The sequence below is a fragment of the Manacus vitellinus genome, unplaced genomic scaffold (genome assembly GCF_001715985.3).
Source record: "Manacus vitellinus isolate BGI_N305 unplaced genomic scaffold, ASM171598v3 scaffold_5_pilon, whole genome shotgun sequence".
In the NCBI taxonomy this organism is placed as follows: Eukaryota; Metazoa; Chordata; class Aves; order Passeriformes; family Pipridae; genus Manacus; species Manacus vitellinus.
Window position 1 is genome coordinate 24488759 of NW_021940682.1, and position 27415 is coordinate 24516173.

The following is a 27415-nucleotide window of genomic DNA, read 5'->3' on the forward strand; positions in this document are numbered from 1 at the left end:
GCTGATAGGCTATTATATTTGGTGAAACCAGTGCCAGTCTTTTGATGGACAGTGGATGTGCACTAGACTTAATGCTTCAACTGTGTGTGACTTAGTGTTAACACAGTGATTTCTTCAACTACTCTTCTGGGTACTTGAGAGTGTGTAGGGACACTGCCAGTTCCAAATGTGGTTGTCAAAATACTTCACTGTTTCCATTGGTCATGGGTGGGTGACTTCTTTTTCCAAACTTAACTTACTTCTTGGGGGACTTGAGCAATGTCTAGTCTAAGTAGTATTTAGGCACAGCCTAAATGTATTAGGTTACCACTGTCATTTGCAGGTGTGAAGGTATCACTGTATACCATGAAAATGGGAATTGGATTACATTCTGTATAAATACTCTTCTTTCATTTTAAGATTTTTCATGCTGACAGTTAATTTCTTAGTTGGTTAAAGACAGTTCTTCCATGACTTTTATTATTTAATCTCTATCACAGCTAAATAACTAAATAGATTAGTAGGCGTAGGAAAGAATTACTATGCGTTTACACATTGCAGTGCTGTGTGGTTTTAAAAAAGAAGATGAGAAATATCTTTCTTGCTATTTTCATTTTCTCTGAATCTCCTTACAAAAGGCTTTTTGAGGCATAAGTATGAACATTGTTAGCTATCCGTGACTGACCAACCGATGTTGTCTGTGGCAGAAGTTCACAAGCTGTGCCTCAGCAAAGCAGCGTGCAAACACTTTCTGATGAGCTGATATTAAGAGATTTTGCTACCCCAGCATTAACAAAATAGAAAAATAAATTTGGAAGCCTGACCCAGTCTAAATGTTTTTCCACATTGTCAGCTAACCCTACTGCAGCCGTGGCTTGGTTGTGGTTAATTGGGTGATTTGCTCAGAAAACTAGGCTGAAAAGTTCTGTGGCTAATATGACTTAAACGTAAGAAATTTTATAATGGAGAACCCATTCATCTGTGTAGTTACTACCTTTCCCTATGTTTAGTGCTCTTTGCCGTTTATTATTTCCCTTTTTATATGATTTCTCCCTAGTTGTGATTAGAATCATTATCAGAACAAACTAGATATTTGGCAATGTCCAAACTTTCCAATATTTATCTTATTTAGTAATGTGGTATTCCCCTTGTTACTTCCCACTTAAGGAATTAGCTGAACATTAACCAGCTGATTGAGTATCTTTGATACTCTATGAAAGAGATGCTAAATCACTCATTCAGCAGCATTTTTCAACACTTCAGTCGGTAAATGAAGAATATAAATGGAAAGGATGTTGTTTTACATCTGAAAGGATAGCCTTCAACATACTGAATGGCTAGCTACGCTTCTAAAATGCTATTTCCTGAAATTCTACATTGTGACTTACAAGCAGTAGTGCAAATCATTTTCAGAATTATCAAATGTGTATATTGGAAGTCTTCAGTTTTAATTATCCTTTTCAGTCTAATCATGATTTTTTCCCTTTCACAAACTTAAATATTCAGTATTTAAGAGATTACAGAATCTAAGAAAAATTAAATAATTTTTGAGCCAAAAATAGGAAGAGACTCTTTGATATGTGGGTCTGCCTCCTGTCTGCCATAGTTCTTCAATGTAATGCTAATATATGATGTGTGATTAAATCCTGAGGGCAGCTTTGAAAAATCCTATGTTAACTTAGAGGTAATTATATATGGAAATCTGTTGTGAGTGCTGTGTGGGTAACTTTTATTTATGCTTAGTAAAGTATGAAACTGGCATCTCTATTTATAAAGCTATTGTTTAAGGTTCCCTTTTGTTCTGTCCTTGATTTAATTCAGTCTATTCAAGTTTTGCTCAAACAGCAGGTTTGGTCATTAGTAAATAACGCAAAAATAGCTTAGCTCTTTGATCTGTACCGTCTTTACGTACAACACGCCTGAAGGCATGTGTAATATAAATATTTTGTAAGTGCAAATAAATAAAGGATTTTGGATAATAGACATGTTGAAACTAGCAGTATTTTGAAGATTTTCAGTTCCTTTTGGATGACACAGGGAGCAAATAAGCAAGAAAAACCTCAAATTTCAAAATTTACAAATCATTTGATTTTAATAGCAGTTATAAAATTACTATGTTTTTAAATCCTGTTATTTACATAGGGGGAAAATGTATTCTTATTGATTTGCATAATTATAAAATGTGTAGTGATTTTAAGCTTCATGGATGGACTGTCTTTAGATTCAGAAGTATGAAAATTTACAATGCATATCAAAGTTCTGGCTTTATTTGGAGTGTGCTACTGCATTTATTAATATTGCTCAATTGATCTGGTGAAAAAGTATTTCTAGTTAAAGAGTTTTGTTACTTTTTGATTATTTGATTGTTAAGTTAAACATCATCCTATGACTGTGACACAAGTGAGAGAGCAAATCCCATCTTTACTTACTAGTCAATATTGAGGAACCCAATAAAGAAATTTCCAGTGTCTGGTGTAAACTCTATTTCCAAGGAACACACCAGGGCAACTGAGTGTAACTGCTAGTGTACTGTATAACTCTGAAAGTAGAACTACAGGGTTTTTTATTATTGAAAGCAATGTAGTTAATTTTGGAACTGGTTGTCATTAACTTCTTGCCTTTTTCCAACAATTTAGTTCCAAAAATCGTGAATGAAGAGATAGTCTGTCAACATGAGGTCCCCTTTGGTTTCCTCTGTGATTCTGGATCTTATATGAGGAGAGGGACGTGTTTCTCTGATCACTTCAAGGTAGTTCTTAAACAGCTTTGACCTCTTACACACTTCGAGGAGCTCTCAAAGATCCTTTCAGAGACTAGCAGCATCTTTGTTGAATCTCCCCAGAGTTCAGATTGTTCATATATGTATAAATGCAAAGCTTTGCATAGCATAAGATGTACAGAGATTTTGTGAGAAAGACTGTAAATTATTCTCAATTCTTCACACAGGGAATTATGCTCAATAATTATTTGTACAAATATTAAAATAGAAGTATTTCTAAATGCTAGTTTTGTTGAAGCAAGAGACATTCTCAAAAAACATGTTGCACATTGAATGTGCACTTTGCTCGGGATATTTTTGATTTCTTTCTATGTATGTCCTGTGTATGCCTGCAGGTAGTTTAGGGAAAGCCGACTGCAGGCTGCACTGTAATGGCCAGTCCTGGCTTGTCCCATCCTTAACAGAGCATTTTGGCTGTCTCAGTTACCTGGATCAGAAAGCTGGTCTGTCTGAAAAATACTACAGGAAGACAAAAATGGAAGTTGTCTGCCTGCTATAATTGACTAAACCATCTCACCAGTGCCAGGGAAAGAAGTAGGGAGAGGAGGCTGGATTGTCTTTTCCACCAACAGCCCACAGTGGTTTTAACTAAATGAGTCAGGAAGCTGTATTCTAGGAAAGCAAATGACCAGTTTTACTTGTAGAATAGATACAAGATTTAAGAGATACAAGAGAGATTACTCTTGAAGCTCTTTCAAGTAAAGTGCCTGGCACTGTTCTGTGAAGTTTATGTAGTTCCTGACCGATCTTTATTATCATACTTTCTTAGGCCCTCTAGGTTACTATAATGATACTTAATCTTTTTAATCTGTGATTTTTTTCTTGTTTTCCTAGAAAGTTTGTCTATGCTGTTTCTTTTGTTTTGGTCTTAAATTGAAAGGTTGGATAGTGTATGAAGGTAAGGCTAGAGACTTGGTGTTTTTTACCTGTCACAGGGAACAGAAGGGGCTGAGATGTATCTTGGTTTGTGTAAAAGCAAAGTCTGATCTCAGTCCTTCCCTCATGGAGGCTGAGGAGCCTGCACAGGCAAATTCCATACTTGCCATAAATGTACACCATCATCCGCTTTTGCTGACAGCTTCAGTCAGCTGGCACAAGAAGCTTCACAACCTGAGGCAACTTTTGATTATCCATAGCTTAAATGCTTTAACATTCTGGAAATAAAGATCTGCAGCTTAAACTTGGCACAGGACTCTGTGGGAAACCAGTGAAGCACAAGGAACAACAGAAGGCAAGGAAGTTCAGGCAGTGTAGCCAAGGAGACACCCAGGTGGATCACAGCTAGTTATCTGGTACTTTTCTGGCTGAGTCTCGCAAGCCTGTGTGAGTACATTGCATTGCTGTTTCTAATTGGATTTAGGAGGGGAATGTAGTGCCAAAGCCAAGCTGGCACTTCTGAGACGCCAGGGCATGTCACTTGGAAAAAATGTACTGCAGTGCTGCTTGAGATCTCAGTATTTGGGCAGAGTCCAGTTGTGGGTTTGCTTGCAGTTTAAGTACTCAAATTAAATGGCTATGATTATGAACTTTCTCCTTTTATCTTGCTGTGGTGTGGTATAATTTTGTTCCTTATCAACCATTATTGCATTAGAGATGCAGATTTATCAAATACATTGTCAAGTGAATGACAAGCATTTAGTCAACTTTATTTTGTTGATAAAGAATATTGCAAAGTTTATATCTTTCTCTTCTTTGGTATCTGAAAATTTTACAAAAACTCAAATTAAGCAGGATCCTGTGCAAGTAATCTGATGGCTCGATACCAAGTTTTCCATTATTACTTTAAAGATTCTAAAGATAGTTACTTCCAGAAAAGATCAGTTAAGTGCATTTCCATGGATTCATGCCATGAAGATTATATTATAAAGTTATGAGTATGTCCTTGTGAAAGATAAAGAGTATTGTTGCATCTAGATTTCATATATGAAAAACCTTACTACAATCTCTAGTTGCTTCACATTTGGCGATTACTTACTTGGGGTTTCTTGTCTCCTTTTTTTTTTTTTTTTTTTTTTACTAAATAGACTTGGATTATCACTTGCTTTTGTCTTCAACTACTCCTACTTAATCCTCTTGTCAAAGCCCAGAGTTCCTGCGGGAATCCAGTCACAGATGATGTGAATGACATTGCAAAATTGGTAAGTAGCTTTTATTTTAAATTATTCTTTATGTTAAACAATAATTAGTGTCTAATGACACATATTTCTAAGTGAAGTTAGTAAATCTATATTAGAACCAGTGGCATATTAAAAGAAAAACTAATCCATCAACATCTGTCACTTGAACAAAACCTTTTTTGCGAAGATTGGAGAGTAGTTTCAGTGTTCATTGAGGAGATGACCTTGACCAAGACGGAGTGTATGTACACATGTGGTTTCCTGACTCCAAACTTCAATAAAAATTGTCAACAGCCTTCATTTCATCAAACATTCTTTCAGATCAGATTGTTTCCCAGGCAGATGAAAGATGATTGTCTGTGTGCTACTGATTTGTGTGGAGCAGACTGGTGGCAAACTAGCTGAATTGAACCAAAAGTCTTTACTTCATGTGTATGAGACTAGTGCCATATGTAAAACTAGTGTGATGTTAGACAACTTTGTAGCAATCAAGACAATAACAATTGAACAGCTTTTGCAGCCTTTAGGTGTGAGTGGGTTACACTCGTTAAATGTTTCTCTACTTGCGGTACCCAGAAGTTTAAGTCTAAAGGACTCGCAGCTTCATATAAGAACTGAATTCATTTAAGTAGATTTTAACTACTTAATTGACTGCTATATTAACCTGAAAAACTACATCTTCTTTTGATGTCAGTTGGTATTTAACTCCACTGAAGTCAGCAATTATGCTAGCTTGCAGTAGTGTGGGATATAATACCAAAGTTTTTAAGAAATAACACACACTGAACACTTAAAAGCATATCTTCATCTACATATGGAATCCGGCTGAAAATTTTTGTTTGTGGGAAAAGAGTTGCAACACCAGTGTTATTATTATCAAACACTTAAATTGGAGTCCCTAGCATTTGTTGCCAGCGCAGTGTTCTTAACTCTTCTTCTTTGAGCATTTTTATACATATTGGCACATAGCGTAAATCTCTAGGGATACTCTGTAGTCTTACTCAAATGCTTAGTGCTTCAAATTAGTCTCTTTAGGCAAAATTTTGAAGTATTGGCATATTTATTCCAGATAATATTTCATCTGTTGGAAGAGTATTAAGCTTTGATGTAAATCTGTTGAAAGCATGCAAGAACAAAAGAATTCCTGTGAGAGCTGGTGAAATTGTGCAGTGCAGGGTTATCAATAACTTTTTGTCACTTAAGTGTCCTCAGAACAAGTGCTCTAACTTTCCCTTTAGTACAATTTAAACTTAAGAATGTATAAATACAGGTTACAAAAAATTTGCATGCAGCTTGGACAATCTTTGCTTTTGAACAAGCTTTGCTCTTGAGATAAATTCTAAAGGAAACCTAATCTTGTAGAAACTAGGTTAGTCTTTAATTTGACTGTGTTTTTTCAAATCATCTTCCTACGTCATCTTCTGGAGTCCAGCAGCTGCACTTCCTGCACATATCCCCACAGCATTATTTTTCTATACCCCTACCCTCCACATGCCCTCTTAGTTCTACACATGCAGCATGGTGACTAGTTCCCTCCCATGCCCCCGAGGCATGATGCCTACCAGTGCTTGCTGGATTTATAGCCCCTTTTGCTTGGGCTGCTGGCTGGGCAGAAAGGACTTTGTGTGGTGATTGTTATGGTATATGTGCTGCATATCCTGCAAGAAAGCCACTGCCAACTGTCCGGGTTGCACTGTGCCTCTGCTGCCAAGCCTGAGCAGAGTGGGGTAGGGCTGAGCTCCTCCAGATGCTCCTCCATGAGGATGCTGTTATGGTCCTTCTCATGACTTAGACCCATACCTTTCAGATCTTCCTACCAAATGCAAAATTTGGGTGAAGTTAACTAGCAAGTTCAAAGATATTTTGAATTGGAGAAAGAACAGAGAGATACAGGAAATACAAAGCCCAGACACATGGATTGTCTTTGTTTTGAGTTTCTTGAGTTGTTAGAGAAGGTTTTGAGGAAAGTCTGTCTCCCTGTTTTGTCTGTATTAATATTTGCAGAAACAATTTCAATAAAGCCACTTGAGAATTGAAAAGATAAGGTGAAAATAAGTTTAGTACCTTCAGTTTAGTATAAGAACTCTTTGTTTCAATTAATGTGACTATAGTAGATATTAGTCATTTTCTTTTGAAATTCTACACCATGACAACTTGACACTGAGAATGAAATGAAAAAAAAATATAATAAGATTTAAAATACTTTTAAAACAAAATATCATTAGCTGACAGTGTAAATACAAGAAGGGAGAAGTACACAGAGAATACTGAATGATCACATCACTTTGCAGCAAGTAAAATATTTTATGCTATATGGACTATTTCCTTAGTACATATAATAGGGACTCTAACATTATGTTGCTTAAAAACATGGTTCAGGAGACCCTACAACTCATGTAAATTACAATAAAAGTTTTGTACCACTTCTGCTTTTCAAAACACAATATACTCATTGAATTAAGGAATGATATTCTGATGAAGTGTTATCTTCAAAATTAGATATTGCACCCATATGTGGTTGGGTTCTTTATTAGAATCCTAGAATCATTAAGGTTGGAAAAGACCTCTTAAGACAAGTCCAACCTTCGACCGAACACCACCAAGCCAACTAAACCGTAGCACTAAGTGTGGCATCCAGATGTTTCTTGAACACTTCCAGGAATGGCGACTCCACCACTTCACTGGGCAGCCCATTCCAATGCTTAACCACCCTTTCAGTGAAATAATTCTTCCTTATGTCCAACCTGAACCTCCCCTTGTGCAGCTTGAGGCCATTTCCTCTTGTTCTGGGAGTTGTCTGGGAGAAGAGTCTGACTCCCGTCTTGCTACAACCTCTTTTCAAATAATTGTAGAGAGCGATAAGGTTTCTCCTGAGCCTCCTTTTCTCCAGGCTAAACAACCTCTCAGACATCTCTCATATGACTTACGCTCTAGAGCCTTCACAAGCTTCATTGCCCTTTTCTGGACACACTCCGGCACATCAATGTCTTCCTTGAAGTGAGGAGCCCAGAACTGGATGCAGCACTCAAGGTGCGGCCTCACCAGTGCCAAGTACATGGGGACAATCACTGCTGGCGACACTATTGCTGATACAAGCCAGGATGCCATTGGCCTTCTTGGCCACCTAGGCACACTAGTGTCTCATGTTCAGCTGGCTCTCAACTAGCACCATCAGGTCCTTTTTCTCCAGGCAACTTTCCAACCACTCTTCCCCCAGCCTGTAACTCTGCATGGGGTTGTTGTGACCCAAGTGCAGGACCTGGCAATTTGCTTTATTGAACCTCATACAGTTGGTATTGGCCCATTAATCCAGCCTGTCCAGATCGCTCTGCAGAGCCTTTCTACCCTCCAGTAGATCAATCCTGCCGACCTGACCACATAGTGTTGTCTGTGAACTGACTGAGAGTGCCTTTGATCCCCTTGACCAAATCATCAATAAAGATACTAAACAGGGCTGATCCCTGGAGGACACTACTAGTGACTGGCTGCCAACTGGATGTGACAGCATTCACTACCACTCTCTGGTCCTGGCCATCCAGCCAGTTTTCACCGCAACAAAGAGTACCATGACCTGCCAGCTTCCCCAGAATAATGCTGTGGGAGACAGTATCAAAGGCTTTACTGAAGTCCATGTAGACTAGATTCACAGACTTTCCCTCTGACTGGAGATCCTATTGGCCTTTGAAAGTCTTATTTCTTTGCTGATCCAAAGAACCTGTGCTAGTAGAACATAGTGTCTTTAAAAAACGTCCTCCTCTTTCACACTGAGAACAAGTTGTAGCACAGAGGATTTCAGAGAAGGTAATGTTATGCGTACAATTATTGCCCATAATTTATTGTGATGTTATCCACAAGCTCCATCACACTTACCAACAGTGATACAATAGTTGTTTCTAAATGCTTTATTCTCAGACAGACTGTCATGTTCTTTAAACCTTTTCGTCCACAGTCATGAGTACAGTCCCATATCTGTGTGCAATGAACTGTCTGTTTGGCGGCAGTGTGCAAATTGCATCATTTAGCTTAGGATATTGGCCTCTCTTCCTCCTGTCTCATCACAAATTCTTAGATATCATCCTAGATTCAGGCTGGTCTGAATTCTCCACTGAGGTAGATTATGATTTCTTTGTGTCTCCAGAATATTAGTGTTCCCTGGGCCTTTTCTCTTGATGCTTCATAGACCCTTCTGAGTTCACTTTTTAAACCTTCATTGTTTTTCCTGTCACAATAGGAAAAAATGTGGAGTTTTTTGTAGCTCTCTGTCCCTATAAGTACATTTTTCTTCCAAATTCTTGGTGGATAAAAATCCAGTCCATGAAAAGTCTTTTTCTGTCTTTGACTTCCGTAATTTTGCCCTTCTATCTGTTAACGTGCTGCTCTGACCCTTTATCTTCTTATTTCCTTCAAGCTGTTCCTCCCTTTTTTTTTTCACTCTCAGTGGCAAGCTTCTTGGGTTTATCTTCAAAGGTACTATTAACACTGCCTGTGTTGTAACACATGTTCAGTTTGCCCTCTCATACCAGCTTCTCATCATATCCATGCTATCTGTTATACTGTGGCCGCAGGAAAGATGCTCCTTGATGTACTTCAGGCAGATTCTCATTCTTTTCCTATCTTTTGCTAAAATTCTTTGCAGCGTGAATCCATGTCCCTCATTTCTCTTATTCCTGCTATGTTTTTCCCTATTTCTACTGCAGTGTACCTGCAGTTTTCAAAACAGTGCCACAATTCCCTACAACCTGGCCTTCCTTTATTTGGTACTGGGCTTCTTCCAAGTACTGTAACCCCCCGTCATTGGTTTTAGAAAACTCCTCAGCATGGCTGTTACTGTGTTCTGCTCAACTGTGTTGTGTTATAGGGATATGAGAAGTACATGCCTCAGTCAAGATGCTCTGTGAATATAGATCAGGGATGTCTACTAAGCCTAAGCTATTGGAGAATAAATAAGGCATGCTGTGCAGTGCCTGAAAATGTGGGTCATTTGCCTAATCAACTTTGTGTTGAGTAATAAATTGAGGACAGATGTGTGGCGTAACTTGTTTTCAGTGGTCTTAATCTGGATTTTCACTAGCATCATGCTAGACTTACATCAGAAGATAGAATCAGAAAGAGGGAGCAAATTCAATAACAATAAGGTTTAGCAAACCAGACTGATATCTGTTCTTAAAAAAGTGATTTGTATTTTCTGTAAGATTAAATTTATTAACATCTATATAATATAATTTTGTCATATGAAGAATATGCCCTAAGTAAAATGATTTTAAGAAGCAAAGAACAACTGAACAATCATTTTTGGTTTTTAATAATGAGAACTTTAAAAGAGCACAATTTCATACCTATACAGAATGAAAGTATTTAGAGAGTATTCATTCTGCACTACTAATCACTTGAACTCCTGCTTCTTTTTTAATGAAGATGTCTGGAGGGAAACACATTACTTGATGAACAAATGTTCCGTATTATAAAACTGTAATTGCAGCACCTGTCAATAAAGCCTGTCCCCATTGTTCTTTTCAGCACAGTAAGTCAGCAGAAAGCTGCATCGCTGTAATTGTGACTTAGATTTTGCATAAGAATTAGGAATCTGTTGTATATATATTTGTTAAATATGAATATCAAACCTACATATAAATAGAATTGTCACTGAGCTCTGCAGTATGTATAGAATATATCTAGATATTTTAGTTTTGTCCATCAACTAAATCTAAGATACCTCTTCTTCCATGATTTACTTCTCTAAAGCAATTTTCTACTTTTGAATGTTGGAAGCCCAAATAACAGTCAGCATTTACTGACCAGGTTGCTTGTTTGAGACACGCTGTTTCAAATACTTTGCTTTCACATTACATCTTTGCTGTAAATATGTACTTTACACTCTCTGCAACATTTGATATTTATTTTAAAATAGATCTAACTCTCATGCATGAAGGGGTTATAAAAAATTATCCAGTGTTGTTATCTTGCAAATACCCTGCCACTGTGACTGTAAGAAGTGTGAACGGAAATCGTTAGCATGTTGTCTTAAGCCAAATGATGAAGATTTTATTAACTGTTTCATTAACAGATGAGATGGAGTAGATTGCAGAGATGATAGAAGCAGAGAGAGTGGAAGGGACTGCAGGAAAAGAAAAGCCAGGGATGCAGTAAGGAAGACAGAGAAGTGCAAAGAGCTGGAGAGGCACTTTTGACAAGGGCATTTAGGGATAGAACAAGGGGGAGTGGCTCTAAAATGAAAGAGGGGCAGGTTAGATTAGATATAAGGAAGAAATTCTTTATTGTGAGGGTCGTGAGGCACAGGAACAGGTTACCTGGAGAAGTTATGGATATTCTATCTCTGGAAGTGTCAAGGCCAGTTTGGATGGGGCTCTGAGCAACCTGGTCTAATGAAATTGTCCTTGTCCATGGCAGAGGGGTTGGAACTAAATGATCTTTAAGGTCCCTTCCAACCCAAACCATTCTCAGATTCCATGAAAAGAATAGGAAAAGGGAATCAAGTAGAGAGAAATGGGAGGTAGAAAGAATATTCAAAAGCATAGTATGTTTTTTCCCATCATATACTTCAGAGTAAAAAAAGAAAACACTGGCAAGGGGAAAAGATAACTTTTATTTTATTTACTTCCTTTATCTTTGAAATATGTATAAAAAAAGAATGACATCTATGCTTGTCTATTTATAATTTTCAGAACAGTCACAATAAAGAGAAGTTGCAAGAACAGTAGCCCTCATTTCAAAGCATGTGACTGCAGAGATAGGTCATCTCTCTTAAGTCTGCTGTTGCAATGAAAGAGTAGTTTATGGAACCCAAATCACTTTTGTATCCTTTTTTCTTTTCCCCATCTATGTGATTGTGAGCATATTTTTAAAGTATATTTGGGTTATGCAATGTTAACAGTGCTGTATTAAATATTCAGATGTCTCTATGTCAAAAGTAATCTTACTTTCCTGAGTTTGAGATTTTGTTACAGCTGGGAATATAGCGCTTAGTGTTCGTTTTATATGTATTTGAAGACATAAGTGTGGATTCCCTGCTCTTCACCTTTTCTCGGAGCCTAATAGGATTTCTACAATCACACACACACACAAAATCAGATAAAGATATTGTGACATTTTAACAGCAATGTAGAATTCCTTTAGTTCTATGCATTCCTTTCCTTATCTGTTGATGTTCTCTATAATCATCAAAACTGTTACTTCTGTTAAAACCTAGGTAAGTCATGCAGGCAGGTGTTTTATGGCCCCCAGAATCAGTCACTGTACTTAAGGAATTGAGTAGAGAAACTAATAGAAAATCCATTCAAGGATGCAGGGAATTTCAAGGGACAGTTGTTTTCCAACCACCCTTGCTCCAGCAGGTCAGAACCCCCTCATCATCTGCTCCTTGTGGAAGCCTCAGCAGTCAGGCACCTTGCACTGAGTGGCTGTGCAGACTGCGTTCATTCCTTTCAGGATTATTTCATCAGCTCGCTAATGATGGCTAGCGTTCGATGAAATGTCAAGATTCATTTCGGGAAAGCAAGAGAGTACAAAACGCGCAGATTTAGTATAGACATATCCTTCACTCTTGCATCAGGGGCTTTATCCTATTTGCTGTGTATGAGTTAGGAAGTCCAAGAGAGACACAAGTATAACTCTCTCACTTTGACTGAGATCCATCATTTACCAGCGAAGCACCTGATGTGGAGTTTAGTCGATAAAACTAACAGGTTCCATCTTGAGGCAGGGCATGTATTTTGTCTTTGACATGCTCTCCCCAATGATCTTCATTTTTAGTAGTAAATTCAAAAATATCTTTTCTGATTCACAGTCTGTCAAGGAAAAAAATATCTGAGGCTGAGCTGTATTCTCCAACTTTGATTGAGAAGTTGAGCTCTTGGGCAGTTAAATTGTTTTAGCTATGCATGGAAAGTGTTTCGCAGGCTCTCATGCCACGAAAGTAGATTGTATACATAATGCATATCAACTCTTGTAGTGTTCATTGATATGGAACAAATTTAATCTTCCAGTGACCTTTCTTACAGAGCAGTGTTTTTGCTGATATTGCTAAGTATGGAATCCCTCTAGAGTGAGCATGGGAAACTTCACACATAGAGTAGCATCTTCACTATCTATGCTGCTTGAAGCGCGGCTAATCCTACCTCTCTAGGCACGCAAAGGAAGCTAGAAAAAAAACTGGATTACCCGTTAGTATGTCATGATGCCATATTTTTAGAAAAAGGAAAAATAGACAAAAAATTTGGAAGAGGATTTAGAATAAATCAGATACTCTAAAGAAAGAACAAATTTATTGCAATATTTTTCAGTATTTATAGCATGTTGAATCAACTCCTCCAAATTCCAGGTAAATAGAAATAGAGAGAATTTAATGACACTTCTGGAACTGCTGCTTTGGGAATCTGTAGGTATAAAAAAAAAAAGAAAAAATTTATCTCTGGAAAGAATTTTACCAGGATCATTTGTAGAACAACTGCTTTTTTTAAAGCTGTCGGAGAAAGATAAATGAGACTGAACTGAAAGGCTGTGACTTAGCCCAGATAAATTAAAAAAAAAAATGTTTGGAATTCACTTGTGTTTGATTGTGCATAAGTATTGTCCTTGATCATTTCTGGAACCATAATATTTTGAAATAGCTGTTTTAATTTTTATTTATTTGAAACTAAATTTTAATTAACAAATAAGACATTATATTTTGTCAAAAAAAATATTACCTAAGAACTGCACAGGGGAAAAAAAAGATCCCTGTGTTGGTTGCTATAGCAGCAAAATCAAAATCATCACCATAACAGAATGATCTTTAACCTGAAGTAAAAATGCTTTTGCACCAAAGGATCTATGTCTGTGCATATTGTTTTTGAGTAAATGGATTTCAAACAAGGATGAGAAAAATTAATTGAATCTCTCACTGATACAAAAGAAAAAAGATTTACTCTATCATTAAGCATCACATTATTGGTAAACTTTTTGAAAAAATACTTCAGAAGACTGTGGCAGTCCAGTGACTGTTGGACTGTTCATCTCCCAACTCTTCACATTCCCCAGATATTCAACCATGTCTCACAGTAGTGTTGGATCCCATCTGTGGCAGATTGGTTTGTATAATTCAACAAGAACCCTTCTTCCCCTCCTTGTCTTCACTGCACCACACTCCATGCCCTCCCACATCTGCAAAGCCACACTCAGCTAACATGTGTGGAAGTTCTCCTTTGCCCCAGGACATTGCTATGACATAATTATTTTGCTCATCATTAGTAGGAGGAACAACTTCAAAAAGTTCATAAAATTGTGAACAAGTGTTTTTCTGACCTGGTGTATAACTAAGCACAAGGCAAGTAAGTATTTCTTTAGGTTCAGATGCATGTTAAAGTTGGAAATTATTTGAAGAAAAAAGGGTTAGATACCTCTGCATCCTCTACTGTCTACAGCAGTTGGGGTTATGTAGAAATTGTCAGGTAAACACTTCAAGACATGCCATTAAAAGATGAAAATGCAGCAGAGTTTCTCTAGGAATGAATAACTTCATATCACTACTCCTCAATACATTGTTGACTTTAATTCTGCTGGGAAGTGGTAGCATTGAACATGATCAGATCAGAGCTGGGTGTATTACAGTGGAGAGTGGTTCACTTGTGAACAAATAAGGATAAATAGTGGTTCCACAGGAAACCGAGTATGAAAGTAACCTTTTTTACCTGCACCTTTACTGGAGGCAAACCTTTAACTTTACCTGCACCTGGCAAATTACTGAAAATTTTTGTTGAATATTTGATAGCTTTTGTTGAATATGATAGTGGAAATTGTGTTGTTTTGTGTAGTCAGTAATAACATTTTTATTATCTTTCTGTTGTAGGTTGGAAATCTCCCAAATGATTATATGATAACCCTTAAATATGTCCCAAAGATGGATAGTCTGGTATGTACAACCACTTCAAGTTAATTCCAACAAAATAGCCCACTGGAAGCAGTGATGACTGTAACATTTTGTGCCTAGTCTCATGGCTTAGTAAGTTACAGTTAAATGTTGGTTATTTAACTTTTCATATGCTTCCCAAGTATTTATTTAAAAAAAATGTAGAAAGATTCCCACAGTCCCTTAAAATCTTTTAAATTACAGGAATCTTAGAAAAATGTTTCTTCATATTAAATTTTTTAACCTTTTTTTCTGGAAAAAGTCAAACTACAGTATTATTTCATTGTGTCAGTTGAAAAAATTAATATTTCTTACCAATAATTTCTTGCGTAGGTTCTCTCTAATTGTACTTTGCAACTACTGCACAATGGCCTTTTTTCAGCCAGTGGAAGTGCCATTAAAGCACAACAAATAGTGAGTAGCCAGTAAGGAGAACCCTAAGTTCAGCAGAAGGTAGCGTCAGTAACTAAACAACACAGTAAGGTTTCAAACCTGCTTTCTGTATAATCCCATATTTAATACATAGTGATACTTTTAAATAAGCATCATCTATATACTTTAAAATTCTATAACATTTTCTACTAAGATCATATTATCTTATTGCTTAATCTACTAAGTATTTTTTGGTTTTCCTCAATTTAACAAAAAAAAACATTTTAGAATGATGTATTGTAAATACTCACTTGGTTGTTGCATACACTGCAAGAAAAAGGAGAAAAAGAAACAAGGTGAAAGTACAAGTTGTGCTGAATGCTATATTGTTTTAAGGAAAGGAAAAAAGTAAGAAAAGGATGATTTTGTCAGTTAAACTTGACAATATTGTGCCTGTCTTAAGAATGAATCACTGTACGTACATCAGTAGCTGAAAATCATCTGCTAGATATAAGAAGCTGGTTTTGTGTCCTTACAAAGTTTTCATTAGGAAAGTCCAGTTCCTGTGTGATAAACATCTAAAAATGCATCCTATCCTACAACGTTATAGCAAATCTAACAATATTCCATGTTGACAGTGGAGAGTGATGCCAGAAGCAATACTCAGTCCTGAATAACAAGAATATGGGGGGAGGAAAAGGTGGCTGAGGGATAGTGAAGGGCCCTGAGTTGTGAGGTTATGAAGGGTTATGCCAGATGTAGAAGTGTTAAGAGTTTTGTTGGAAGCTCAAAGTTTCTACTAAAACTTAGAGTTTAAAGAATAAAGTTTAAACTTTATTCTTCAGAGAGAAAAATTCTGCAAAACAAAAGCTATGGAACTCAGGTACTAGATCCAATATAAATAAAACTAATGGAAAAATTTCCATTTCTTATAATGGCCAATATTCAGAGAAAAAGGAAGTAAGACTGGCTGCCACCATTCCCTGGCTGCTGTACTTTTTGAAATTCAATGATTTTGGTGCCTGATGTGATGAGATTCACGTCTGTGGAGGGCAGCCATAGCCTGAGTGCTGCTCCCCCAGCTTCCAGAATGAGCACAGTAGCTGTTGGGCTGGATTGAGGCTGCTCCCTCCACTGCACTCCTGGAGAGGTTGTCACTGAAGAAGGCCAGGCAGCCTCTTGAGCGATGAGTCCTGGTTGTTCTCACTGTCTAATTCTTGCCTCTCTCTGTTGTTCAGTTTTGACTGCCAATATGCAGATTCTTTTCTGTAGTTTAAATGCCATGTCATCTTGATGCGTCATATCCAGAAACTTAGATCCAGTTTACATTTATGACGAGCAGCCAAGAAATAAATAGGAAGAAGTTCAGAGCTGAGATTTCCATGTTCCCTTGACTGGTACACCACTTTCAGTCATCATAATGGGAGATGTGGCTCTTGGGCTCTTGGCCACATGCCTTTGCAGAAGTATTCACATCCCACTTTGCCAAATTTCTCTCTGGGAATTTCAGGTTGTGTTATGCATACCACAGCAAAGGCTGGCTGAATAAAGAGGCTTTGCTCTGGGTTCTGCAAGGTTCCTGCAAGCTGGGAAACACACAGCTTTGCCTTAAATAAATGCCCTTTTTTTTGTCTCTGAAGGGATTGAAATGGTGCTCTGCAATTTTTTTTCAATAGATTTCAATCTTCTGTGCATGCATAAAGGGGGTAGTGTACCCGAAGTAGCAAGTCTCAAATATAGATGACTAGAGGTAGAAAGGCAGGGTAAATGCAAAGCAGACAGGAAACCAGTGTAGTGCATGTAACAGGAACAGACTGACCAATCCATTAATGAGAAGGGTTGTTGCATTATGCACGAGCTCAAGGCAACTGAGCGGCTTTAAAAGTAGTCTTCCATAGAGTGAACTGTGTAATCTAGCCTGCAGGTTAAAAGGCAAAGATGACAGCAGCAGGGGCTGAATTCAGAAGATGATATAAACTTTGAACTGTTACATAGGTGAAGAAAGTAAAAGCTAACTGAGAGCTACATGGAAGTAAAAGAGAAGTCAGGTTTGCAATTGCCCTAAAATGTAAATCTTGGTCAAAGTTTACACAAAAAACTGAGAGTTAAACCTCCATTTCTCCTAGCAAACAACATCAAATTTTTCAATTTGAGCAGTTTGCTCAACTTGAGGTAGCTACTTGAGGTAGCAAGTAATTGCACAGCTTGATATTAGTGAAAAGAAAACTTAGAGCTCTCATGAAATACAGCTTTGTAGGTGAGAACAGTTCAGAGGAGACACCCACACACATGCTAAACCGCAGGAGCAACAAAATAGACTCCCTGCTGGAATTGCCAAATGCTCACTAGGAGAAGCAACAAGCTTCTAGTTCCTGCCAGAGGAGAATGCTCACCCTCAAAACCTCAGAGGAAAAGGGTTTCCAGTTCAGAGAAGCACAGTAGTTCTGTGTCAGTGTTCCTACACCAAAGCAGAAGAAAAAAAAATGCATTGTCTCTCTTGTGGTGGCAGTGGGACGTGGCCCAACATATGCTGTTTGAACAGAGTATGTTTCAACAAGCTTTCTCTGATTTATTTGCTTCTATCTCTCCCCTCACCTTGTTGTGCTTGAAGGAAAAAAGGGAAGCTGAATTAGGCCAGATGCCATCCATTCCACTTTTTGTTTCATTCTTAAAGAAAAAGTAGTTGTTGACATAATTACAGAAGGTGGTATCACTGATTTTCCACTTGTTATCATTGTGCGAGAGAGTCATACACAGAAGTGGAAAGTCAAATGGAGCTGAACAACGTATTTACATTTAGTTCTCTAAGCCTGAAAGCCAAATAGTCTGATTATTCTTCAAAAACATGAAGTGTATTTTTTCTTGTCAAAAACATTTACACATCAAAGCAGAACAACACCTGTGGATAATTTTTTTTTAATAAAGATTCTGTATGAGGGTTTATTAAAGAAATTGAGTAAAATGAGATTAAGCCTAGAAGTATATACATCACCAAACATTTACTATGCATTGCAGGAGATGGATTCAGTGGATGATGCCCATGGACTGGGCAGCAGCTGGAAACTGGTTTAGTGATACTGAGAGTACTTAGGTTTTGTTGGGCCAAGACTTTTGTATCTGGAAGGCTTTAATGATCCTGAGACATTTTCAAAAATGGAAAAAATAACTTCACATATGGAATAAATTCTCATAACTTTTACCAGTAAAAATTCAACATTTATTGGGAAGGGATTTCCAGATAAGAGTTGCAGTGTGACTAGTGCATTACCTGTATTTTTGCTGATCATATTGACTTAGGGTTTTTCCAGGGCTGGGCCACTGTTTTATCTATTTGCCTACTGTTATGTAAATCTAAGTAAAAGAAGTTAATGACTCCCTCTAAGACAGCAAGATGAATTACAAGGTTTCAGTCATGTGAACAGCTGTACAAACTTTTTCTGCAAACTAATTGCATAGGTGTCAGTGAAAGGATTTGAACTCCATTCCAGTGGCACATACAGCAACAGGCTGCACAGAATGCTTTTGTCATTGAAAACCTTTTGTCAGGGAAAAAAAGATCTAGAAACTGTTTAGATCTAGAAACTGTTCCCAGTAATGGCATTTAGTGAAAAAACTGAAGAGAAGAAATTAACTAAGCTAACTAGTTTAAAGGTGCATGAAATCACACAAGGATTTCATGCAAAATATTTATGGAAACCTTCCCAAGAAGAAATTTAAATCAAGGATCTTTGGGGTTAACTGAGTCATGTAAGGTAACAATAATAAAATGAAAACTGATATTGGTTTAAAGAATTGTTAAAGCAGTAGGTGTTTGAATAAAATAAATAGGTTAATGAAACCATGGATTAGGGTTCATAGTAACATGTCCCAAGGCTCAAATTCTTAACAGACTGATACTCAGCATTCATTAAGAATTTTAATGAAGAGATGTCATTTAACAGACAACCATAAATATGTCAGTATCAGTGAGAATAGAAATTTGACCAAAAGGACTGAAGAGAAAGTTGGCCACACTAAAGAAGAATAATTTTAATTTAGACTCTTGAGATAATTTAAATTGGAAAGAACAGTCTAATCTACTTTTGCACATTGAACTGCTTAACCAGTTTTTACAAAAGTCTGATATTTAATCTACGTCTGTTTCTCTTTTTTTCCCCTGACAGCCTGATCACTGTTGGTTGCATTTGATGGTGCCTGAATTTTCAAGGAGTCTACATAATCTTCTCCAGAAATTTTCAGATATTTCAGATATGTCAGATGTTTTAAGTAACTATTCAATCATCAATAATCTCACAAGGATAATTAATGATCTTATGGCATGCCTTGCTTTTGATAAAAACAAGGTAATCTTACACAGAGTTTCTGCTTTTATACTGGATATTTTTATTCTTACTTTCTGTTATGCAGTACTCAGTAGTAGTTTAAAAATCTCCAAAGCTTCCTTAGATTTGTTCTCATTTCTATTCCTGTACCTCTGAAACCCTACTTTGTTTAGAAACAGTTTACACTGTTCTAACATTGGCTAGATGTTATCTCTTGCCTCAAACAAAAATGGCTTACGGGGAATTACAGTGTATAAAATGACCTGTATACAGTTATTTAAATAGTCAAAAATGTGACCATCATATTTAGGATAATTCATTCATCCTGGACTGTTTGAAATGAGCAGACATCTTCCTTGTGCACCCAGTTTGAATGATTCATTTTGCTAGTGATCTTAATGTAAATTTAAAGATGATATGGTTGAACCTATTAATATATTCTTAGTATGTGAAGCTCTGTAAGCTTCGCTATGGTTTAATGAACTTTTTTATACAAAGGCACAGCAAAGACCATAGCATATCAGCCCATTCCATGTGTTTCTGGATTCCTACAGCAGCTGGAAGGATTCCAGGTGTCTCACTCAAGAGACAGCTGATTCTCTTGTGTGAAGGGGGGGGGGGAGAAATTAATTTTCTAGTCCCTTATATATCTGTAACCAGTAATTAAAAGTAAGTTCAGTAGTTGAAGTTTTTTTCCACTGAATAAAACAGGCAAAATCTATCATGTTCTTTAGAACAAGGATTTCATCTTCCATATATGTTTATTTTTGTCAACTAAATTCTTAGCTGTTGTAATTGTACCTTTTCAACACTCAGAATGAATCAAATGAATTAAAACACTCAGGTGCATTTAGGGAGGAAAAACTGTGTAACCTTGTCATGTATTTGTATTACATTGGTGAGAGGATTTAGACATTCCCTACTTTCCATTTCAAACTGAATTCTGTCAAATCTTCAATGTATATATAATTTTTATTTATTTTTTATTTTTGTCCTGATGATTCAAAGCACTCAGCTGGGATGTGGTTGGGGAAAAGGAATTTTGTTTTGTAGAATGGAAAAGTAAATATCCTGTAATTCAGCGAAACAACTACCTATTGATTTCCTCAGAGAAAAATGATCTTTAGTCTAGTACTTTCAGCATTAAATATAATATAATTTTGGACCCAAAACCAGGAAGTTTTCCTTAGGACATATTTAAACCACATTCTTACCACTGTCTTCCTTCTTGGGAGTACAGATTAATCCCAGGCCAAATTTGACCTCCTGGCATAAGAAATCTGTTATGAAAGCCAGAATTAGGTAAAAAGAAAAAAAAAAAAGATAACTCTCAATCATCTTAACATAGATCTTAATCTTATTGTTTAGTGTGGCATAACACACTTGTCTGTTAGGCCTCAGAGTGATTGGGCTTCCTTGTTTATAGTCCTGCTCTTATTTTTAGGTACATTATCAGGGATCTCAGCCTGCTTCTGTGCAGTGGTGTATTTCAGCTATTGTATTCTGTTCCCTGTTCTCTTAATGACAATACCAATGATTGTGTTGGTTTCATGTGTTCAGATTAAAGGAATCATGTGAAACATTGCAAAGTAATGTGAAATCAAGGTATTTTTTTAAATGAGTGGAATTAAAAAAACATCTCTTCATTTTCAATGTAGGATGGGAGACTGTCTTTCATTCCTTAGCAATTTTACAATGCTACATTAATAATTAATTTCTATTTGCAAAGCTAATTTAAAATCCTCAGATCAGAAGACTTGTATGTTTTATGAAGATTGTACACAGCCAATCTGGTCTTCTGCAGGTTAAAAATTTAAACTGTTTTGTGTCATCATGGGATATTTTTATCATCTGTTGAGATATTGAAATGAACATCTCTCTTGACCTTCTTTCAAGCTGAATTCTGTATTTTATGCTAGGATTTTGTAAAAGAAAATGGTCACCTTTATGAAGAAGGTCACTTCATTCCTGAGGATTTTTTTAGGCACTTTAATAGTACCATTGAGGTCTACAAGGAGTTTGCAGACGCACTGGATAAGAATGACTGCATTCTGCCTTCAACAGTAGAAACACCAGAGAATGGTAAGATGGCTCTTGTTTTGGGGAAAAGAATTTAAGTAGATATAAATGGGTGATTTTCCTTGAATTTCAGAGATACTAAGGTTCTGATACTGTACCTCCATGTCACCTTTTTTACTGCAAGTTAGAATTACTACTGACACTGAAGGTTGTATTTCTGTTTGAAGGCAAATTCTATTGACAGAAAAACTAGTGTCATCATTCCTTGATATAATCCAAATAACCTCACAGTGCATCGCTTTTCTTCTTTTCATTCCAAATATATCCTGGATTGTCTTTTTACATTGCTCTTATCTTCTTTTAATGCTCTATTTATTTTTTATAAAGCAGCAAAGGAGCCTAAGATTGCACTACTGAAAGGACAGGAAGACAGGACAAGCTGCAAATTGTAGCAGCCTCAAGTTGTCTTCATATTCATCTCCCCTCTACTGAAAAGGGCCATGTTTACTTCATTTAAAAATTTTAATAAGCTCAAGTTAGGCTCCTGAGTTTTTTCTCATCCTTCCAGTAAACGGAAGTTTTTTATTATCTTTTCTTTTACTGTCTCTAGTGACAGCTATTAGCTTTTTAATTAAGGCAACATATCCAGTTGCACAGTTACACCACTAGTTGATCAGTGCCATAACCTAAAAGCTTGTTTGCAGCGATTGCTTTTCCAGATTAGCTATTCAGCAGCATCTCAGTGTGTAGACACTACTGCTTCTTAATGAAACTGCCTTTTTTTGCTTAATCCACTTTATAAACATCCAATTTTGAAAAACAGCCCTATAGCCACATCAGAGTAGCCCTATAGCCCATCATCTTATATAGAGGGAACTGTATTTTAAGTTTCATAATGCTGACACACTCATTTTCTATTTAGATTCCAGAGTCGCTGTCACAAAAACATTTTTGTTTCCTCCTGTTGCTGCCAGCTCCCTTAGGAATGACAGCATTGGCAGTAGCACTAGCAGTAACAGTAAGTACAAGTGATTGAATATATGTGTCTCCATTTTGTTCTAGTAGCTGATTTTTATGAGAGCTCAGAGGAAAAGAATGTCATTAATTGTGCAAATTAATGGGAAGTTACATGATCCTAATGGTGTACCATATGTTTCTCAGCTGTCATATTGAAATGCAATGAACTTATCTAACCAAAATGTATAGATGCTATCGAGTTACAGTGATGTGACAGCTCTCTACAACTTGGAGAGGGCAGGCCTCTTTGTTTTGGCTGTCGTGAGGTCTCACTAGTCACGTGGCCTCAGCAAATTTGGCTGTCCCAGACACTTTGTTTTAACTCTCTGAAAAGGAAGTTGCTCCAAGTGAACAGAATAGCTATTATAAATCAGCTGAGGATACTCACATGGACAAAGAGATTGCCTGTACATTGCATTTTGGTAGCACTGTCAATCTGGTTTTACACCAGACCTGAAGAGAGTCCCCATGTTTGCTAGCTGTAGTTGCAGTAGGGCTGCCTCCACAATCAGTGTGCTTTCGGTTGGGGTCAATGACAAAGCCACTACGCTTTTGGCAGGCTGTAGTTTTCTCTCTTGCATAATCATCTCCACGTTTCTCATCTGTCTCAGTCACTGTATTATATGACTGGTCACTGACAGATAAGAGAGCCCAGAACTGTTGATGTAAGAGCTTCAACGTTACCCATCATGAGGTCAGAAGGGGTGTAGGAATCTGAGGTGGGAGGAAACAGTGAAATTTCAGGGGCTTTTAGTGACATCATGTACAACAAGGTGAGTAATCTCTGGAGCTTCCCATGTGAACAAAAGAAGGGGATTTTCCGTAGAGGTTTCTGAAATGGTGATCAAAGCTCAATCATGCTATTGTTTCCTTGTTCCTGTTTCCCAGACACATGAGGATAACAATGTGTGTCTGTCTCTCTTTACAATTTCCAGTTTTCACTTCACAAACATCTATGTTATCATAATGTGTGATGGTGAAGCGTATGCCTGGTAATCCCTGTGCATAAGAAATCACATGCAAGGAGGCAGCCTAATGTAGCCTGTTGGACACAGCCTATTGGCAGCCTAATCTGTCCTGTTGGTGGGACAGATACTCCTAAGCCTGAGTTTCTGCTCATGCTCCTTCTCTTGGGAATGTACAATCTACACTCTAGGCTTTTGGCACCATGCATGCTATCTCTTAGCTGGCTCACAGAGGCTATCAGATTTGAAGCCCTTCCTGATTGCTTTCTAATTAAGAGAAGGTCTTAAGTCATCATATCCCAGAACTCTTAGAGTAGAAGGCTGGAATAAAAAACCACCCTCAACTCCTGGCTGTTAGCCTACCTCTCTGGAAAAGAGAAGCCTCCCTGCCATAGATTCCCTGCCAAGAGGTCACAGAGCTGTGACCTCAGCAAGCAACTTACTGAGCTCAGGGCCAACTGTGAGGCACCAGGAGGGGATTAAAGAATGCATACCTGTTTCTCTCTCGGGTCTGAACATGTGATAATTTTTGCTGTCACTGCTAGAGGAAAAATATTCAACCACAACCTGAAGCAATGGGAATGGATCAAGGAGCCAAAAGACAGACAGAGAGATTACAGGAGCAGTTCAGATAAAAGGATTTGGACCCAGTACAATATCAGGAGGGATGCCGGGCAGTGCAGTGAAGTGTGGCACCTGTGTCTGTACTGTGGAGGAGAGCACAGAAGCAGGATTATTAATCTTGTTTTATAATTGGAACTGATAATCAAGTAGGAAAAAATCCTAATTAAAATAATGCAGTAAATCAAAGAAATTGCTTGGCTGCCATATGCTGTACAGGTGTGTTTTAACTGATTATCATTCTCTTAAGCAATTTATTGGAAAATTGGATATCAGTTAACAGCCTTATGTAGAAATGACATGAGGACTGCGTGTCTGGGGCTGGGGACAGTTTGAACTCGTAATCAGATTAAATTACATTAACTTGAATGCTGACTGGTTAGACTACAGTTATTTGTTTGGAGTTTTTTGCAGGGAGAGAGCTGCGAAATCTTTATTGGCATCTCTGTTTTACTCCCTGAAATGGCCTTCAGTACTGATTTTAGTTTTGTCTTGACTTCACTGCTGAGGAAGTTTTGGTTTTAGTTAATCCTTATCTTCTTGGAAAGAACAACAATGAATAAACCTTATTATTTCCCATGTGAAGACTCCCTAGCACAGGGTCCCCTGACTTCAGTACTGTTTTCAGGACAGCACCACTAGATTCAAATTTCGAAAAGGAAAACATTTAGAGAAGAGGGGAGGCCTGAAAAAGACATCTTCAGACATAAACTGCACTAATTTTTTTAAAAAATAACTCTCTTTAATTTTAAATAGTTTTAAATTGAGCTATTTTTTAGTTTAATAGTTTCTAGAGCATTTAGAAGCATTCAGTGTTTGCAAAAGAACCCCTCCAGATTAATAATAAATTTTGAATTTATTAATAAAATCTGTGTAGTCAGATGACTTGGACTGCTCCTCATTCTAAATTCAACTTAGACAAATCTGAAGTGCATCATCTAATAAAATAATTTGTGAAATAATTATCATATAAATTGTATATAAATAAGCTAAGTGATGTGTTTTAATGTTGTTCCTGCTTTTGTTGAAAGAGCCATGTTTCACGACTCCGTTGTTTTTACAAGACAATAAAACTAAAGTATGATAATATAGTAGAATCTTAACTAAATCTACTCCAAAAATCTTAGCCCAACTAAATGTAAAATAGAACAATTATGCTATTCTATTTTTTTTGAATGGCAGTAGTGTTGTTTCCATTCCTGTAATATTGAATGTAGATTTGTGGCATGTTCCCACTCCATCTTTTCCTCCATAGAATTCTCAAGACACCACCACCAGCATTCCAAATTTATTTAAAGAGGTTTGGTTTTTTTCTCTTTGTGTTCCATGACTGTAGTCCAATTGAAATTCCATTTAACTGTTTAAGTCCCAGTCTTGCTGGTATTTCTCTGGATCATTGTACTTCACATAGTCTAGAGAATTCAGATGAGATGGTTCCTGTGTGAAGAACAAGTGTTAGGATAGGAAGACTTGAGTCCTGATCTCTTCTTTCAGTAGTTGAACAAAACACTAAATAGTAGTCTTTTATTTTTTTTCCCCATAAGATTAATCTCATATTGCTCTGATCAAACTTGAATTTAGTAGCTGTTACTAACATTTATTCCTCAATTTAATGCCATGATGTTTTTTTATATTTTCAAGAAAAGTTCAGTAGTTCCTTCTTCCATTTTTGCCTATAATTTTCTCATAATAATTTAGCTTTGTTATTCAGTACCAAGAAGCTCAAAGAATGTGTAAACACAGAGATCTCTATGATTGCTTTTAGGAATAAGGTCTCCTTTTTTAATTAAGCAAAGAATACCATAGTTTAATTCAGTAATTGCACTACAATTTGAAAATGTTCACCCGTGGCTTAATGCAATTGGTGTTGCCTTCTGTGCCTTTGTTCCTTTGTTCCAACTTCATAGTTAATGGAAAACCCTAATGAACAGGTGAGAGCTGCTCTGCATTTTTACAGATAAGATCTTGTGGTAATTGTGTTGGAACTGAGCAGAGGTAAACTGAAAATTCCTTTGAGACATATATGGCAAAAAAAAATCTAGTCAGTGCTTTGAATCATAATCACATATGGCTCAAGTAGGAAGCAGCTCAGTAACTTTGTTGTGTAGCTGAGTGGCTTTTGATGTAAATATATTTTGTTCGTGGCTTGAACATCCCAATGTCCACGAAGACTATGCATAAATCAGCATCAATTGAGCTCGACTCCTTAGGGTATCTTCCATGAGATGCAGAGTGAGAGCTCTGAGAGGCAGTGGCCTGCATCCACTCCCCTTTTCTACTTTGCTGGATAGAGTCTGTTTAAAGTAGATAATATACTAACTGCAAAGCCAGCACCTTCTGTGGTATTGCCCAAAGAGTTCACAGAGTTCCTGTTACACCTGGTTTCCTCCTATTCCTTTTCCTGCTCTGTCTTTACAGCTGATGGGAGTCAGAATCTTTCTATGTAGAGCTCTAAAGTTTCTAACAGAGGAAATAGTCCCTATGAAAGGAACAAAAACTTAATGGTAGCCAATTTGCTTTCCTTATCTCCCTTTTCTTCATTAGGACACAAGTCTCCGTGAGGTTCTCCAGACAGAGAATTCTCCAACCTGTTCTGTTTTAGATATTAATATAAAAAAAAAGACAATGAAGGAACCTGTCATGATTCATTTCATTCTCCCTAGATCTTTCAAGAGACTTTTTTCAGGACTTCAGTGTAAAATTAAATAATCTGTTGTTATTTGCTTTTTAAGGTAGTTAAAGGTTACTTAATTTTCAAATTAATTCATGCATGATATATCAAGTCATGAAAAAATAAATATATTGTCATTTTTAGAAGGTGGACTGGGAGGGATGTCACAATGGGACTGTATTTAGGCTCTGTTTCTGGGTTACAGGTCCCCACATGGAAAACTTATTATGAATTCCTTTCAGTTTTCCATAGATGATGCAGAAATCATCTATATTGGAGATAACTTCTCAAAAATCAGATTTTTTTTTCAGTTTTAGATACCTCATTTTAAAGGGTCTCTTCTGTTGTGTACTATTCCATTAAATTTGTGAAAAATACTGTTAAAAACAAGGGTGCTAAACTATCACTGGTTGCCCTGCATACAGAACGTTTCTCTAGAAGTTCATTTAGAAAACAGCATACTTGCCATGACATGCTGCCCAGCATTGCAGGTAGGCAGAGGGTTTTTGAAGTTATACACTCTACCATAACGTTATCAAATACATTATTTTCTAAATGACCTGAAGAGTCTTTCCTTTGGTTTTTATTTCACTTTTTAATTTTTTTCTGAAGTTTGCAGGTTAGAATCTGGAAAACATGACCATCTCCA

At 37.0% G+C, this 27415-nt stretch overlaps 1 protein-coding gene across 1 annotated transcript in view; it reads left to right on the forward strand.

The window, feature by feature from the left end:
* Positions 1–3650: 3650 nt before the first annotated feature.
* Positions 3651–27415, forward strand: part of KITLG (KIT ligand) — a 33101-nt gene continuing 9336 nt past the window's right edge. Inside the window, exons 1-6 of the mRNA XM_029963439.1 lie at positions 3651–3656; positions 4783–4896; positions 14720–14782; positions 19315–19494; positions 21393–21555; positions 22415–22510. Coding sequence (XP_029819299.1) covers positions 3651–3656; positions 4783–4896; positions 14720–14782; positions 19315–19494; positions 21393–21555; positions 22415–22510 — 622 coding nt within the window. The remainder of the gene's footprint in view (positions 3657–4782; positions 4897–14719; positions 14783–19314; positions 19495–21392; positions 21556–22414; positions 22511–27415) is intronic.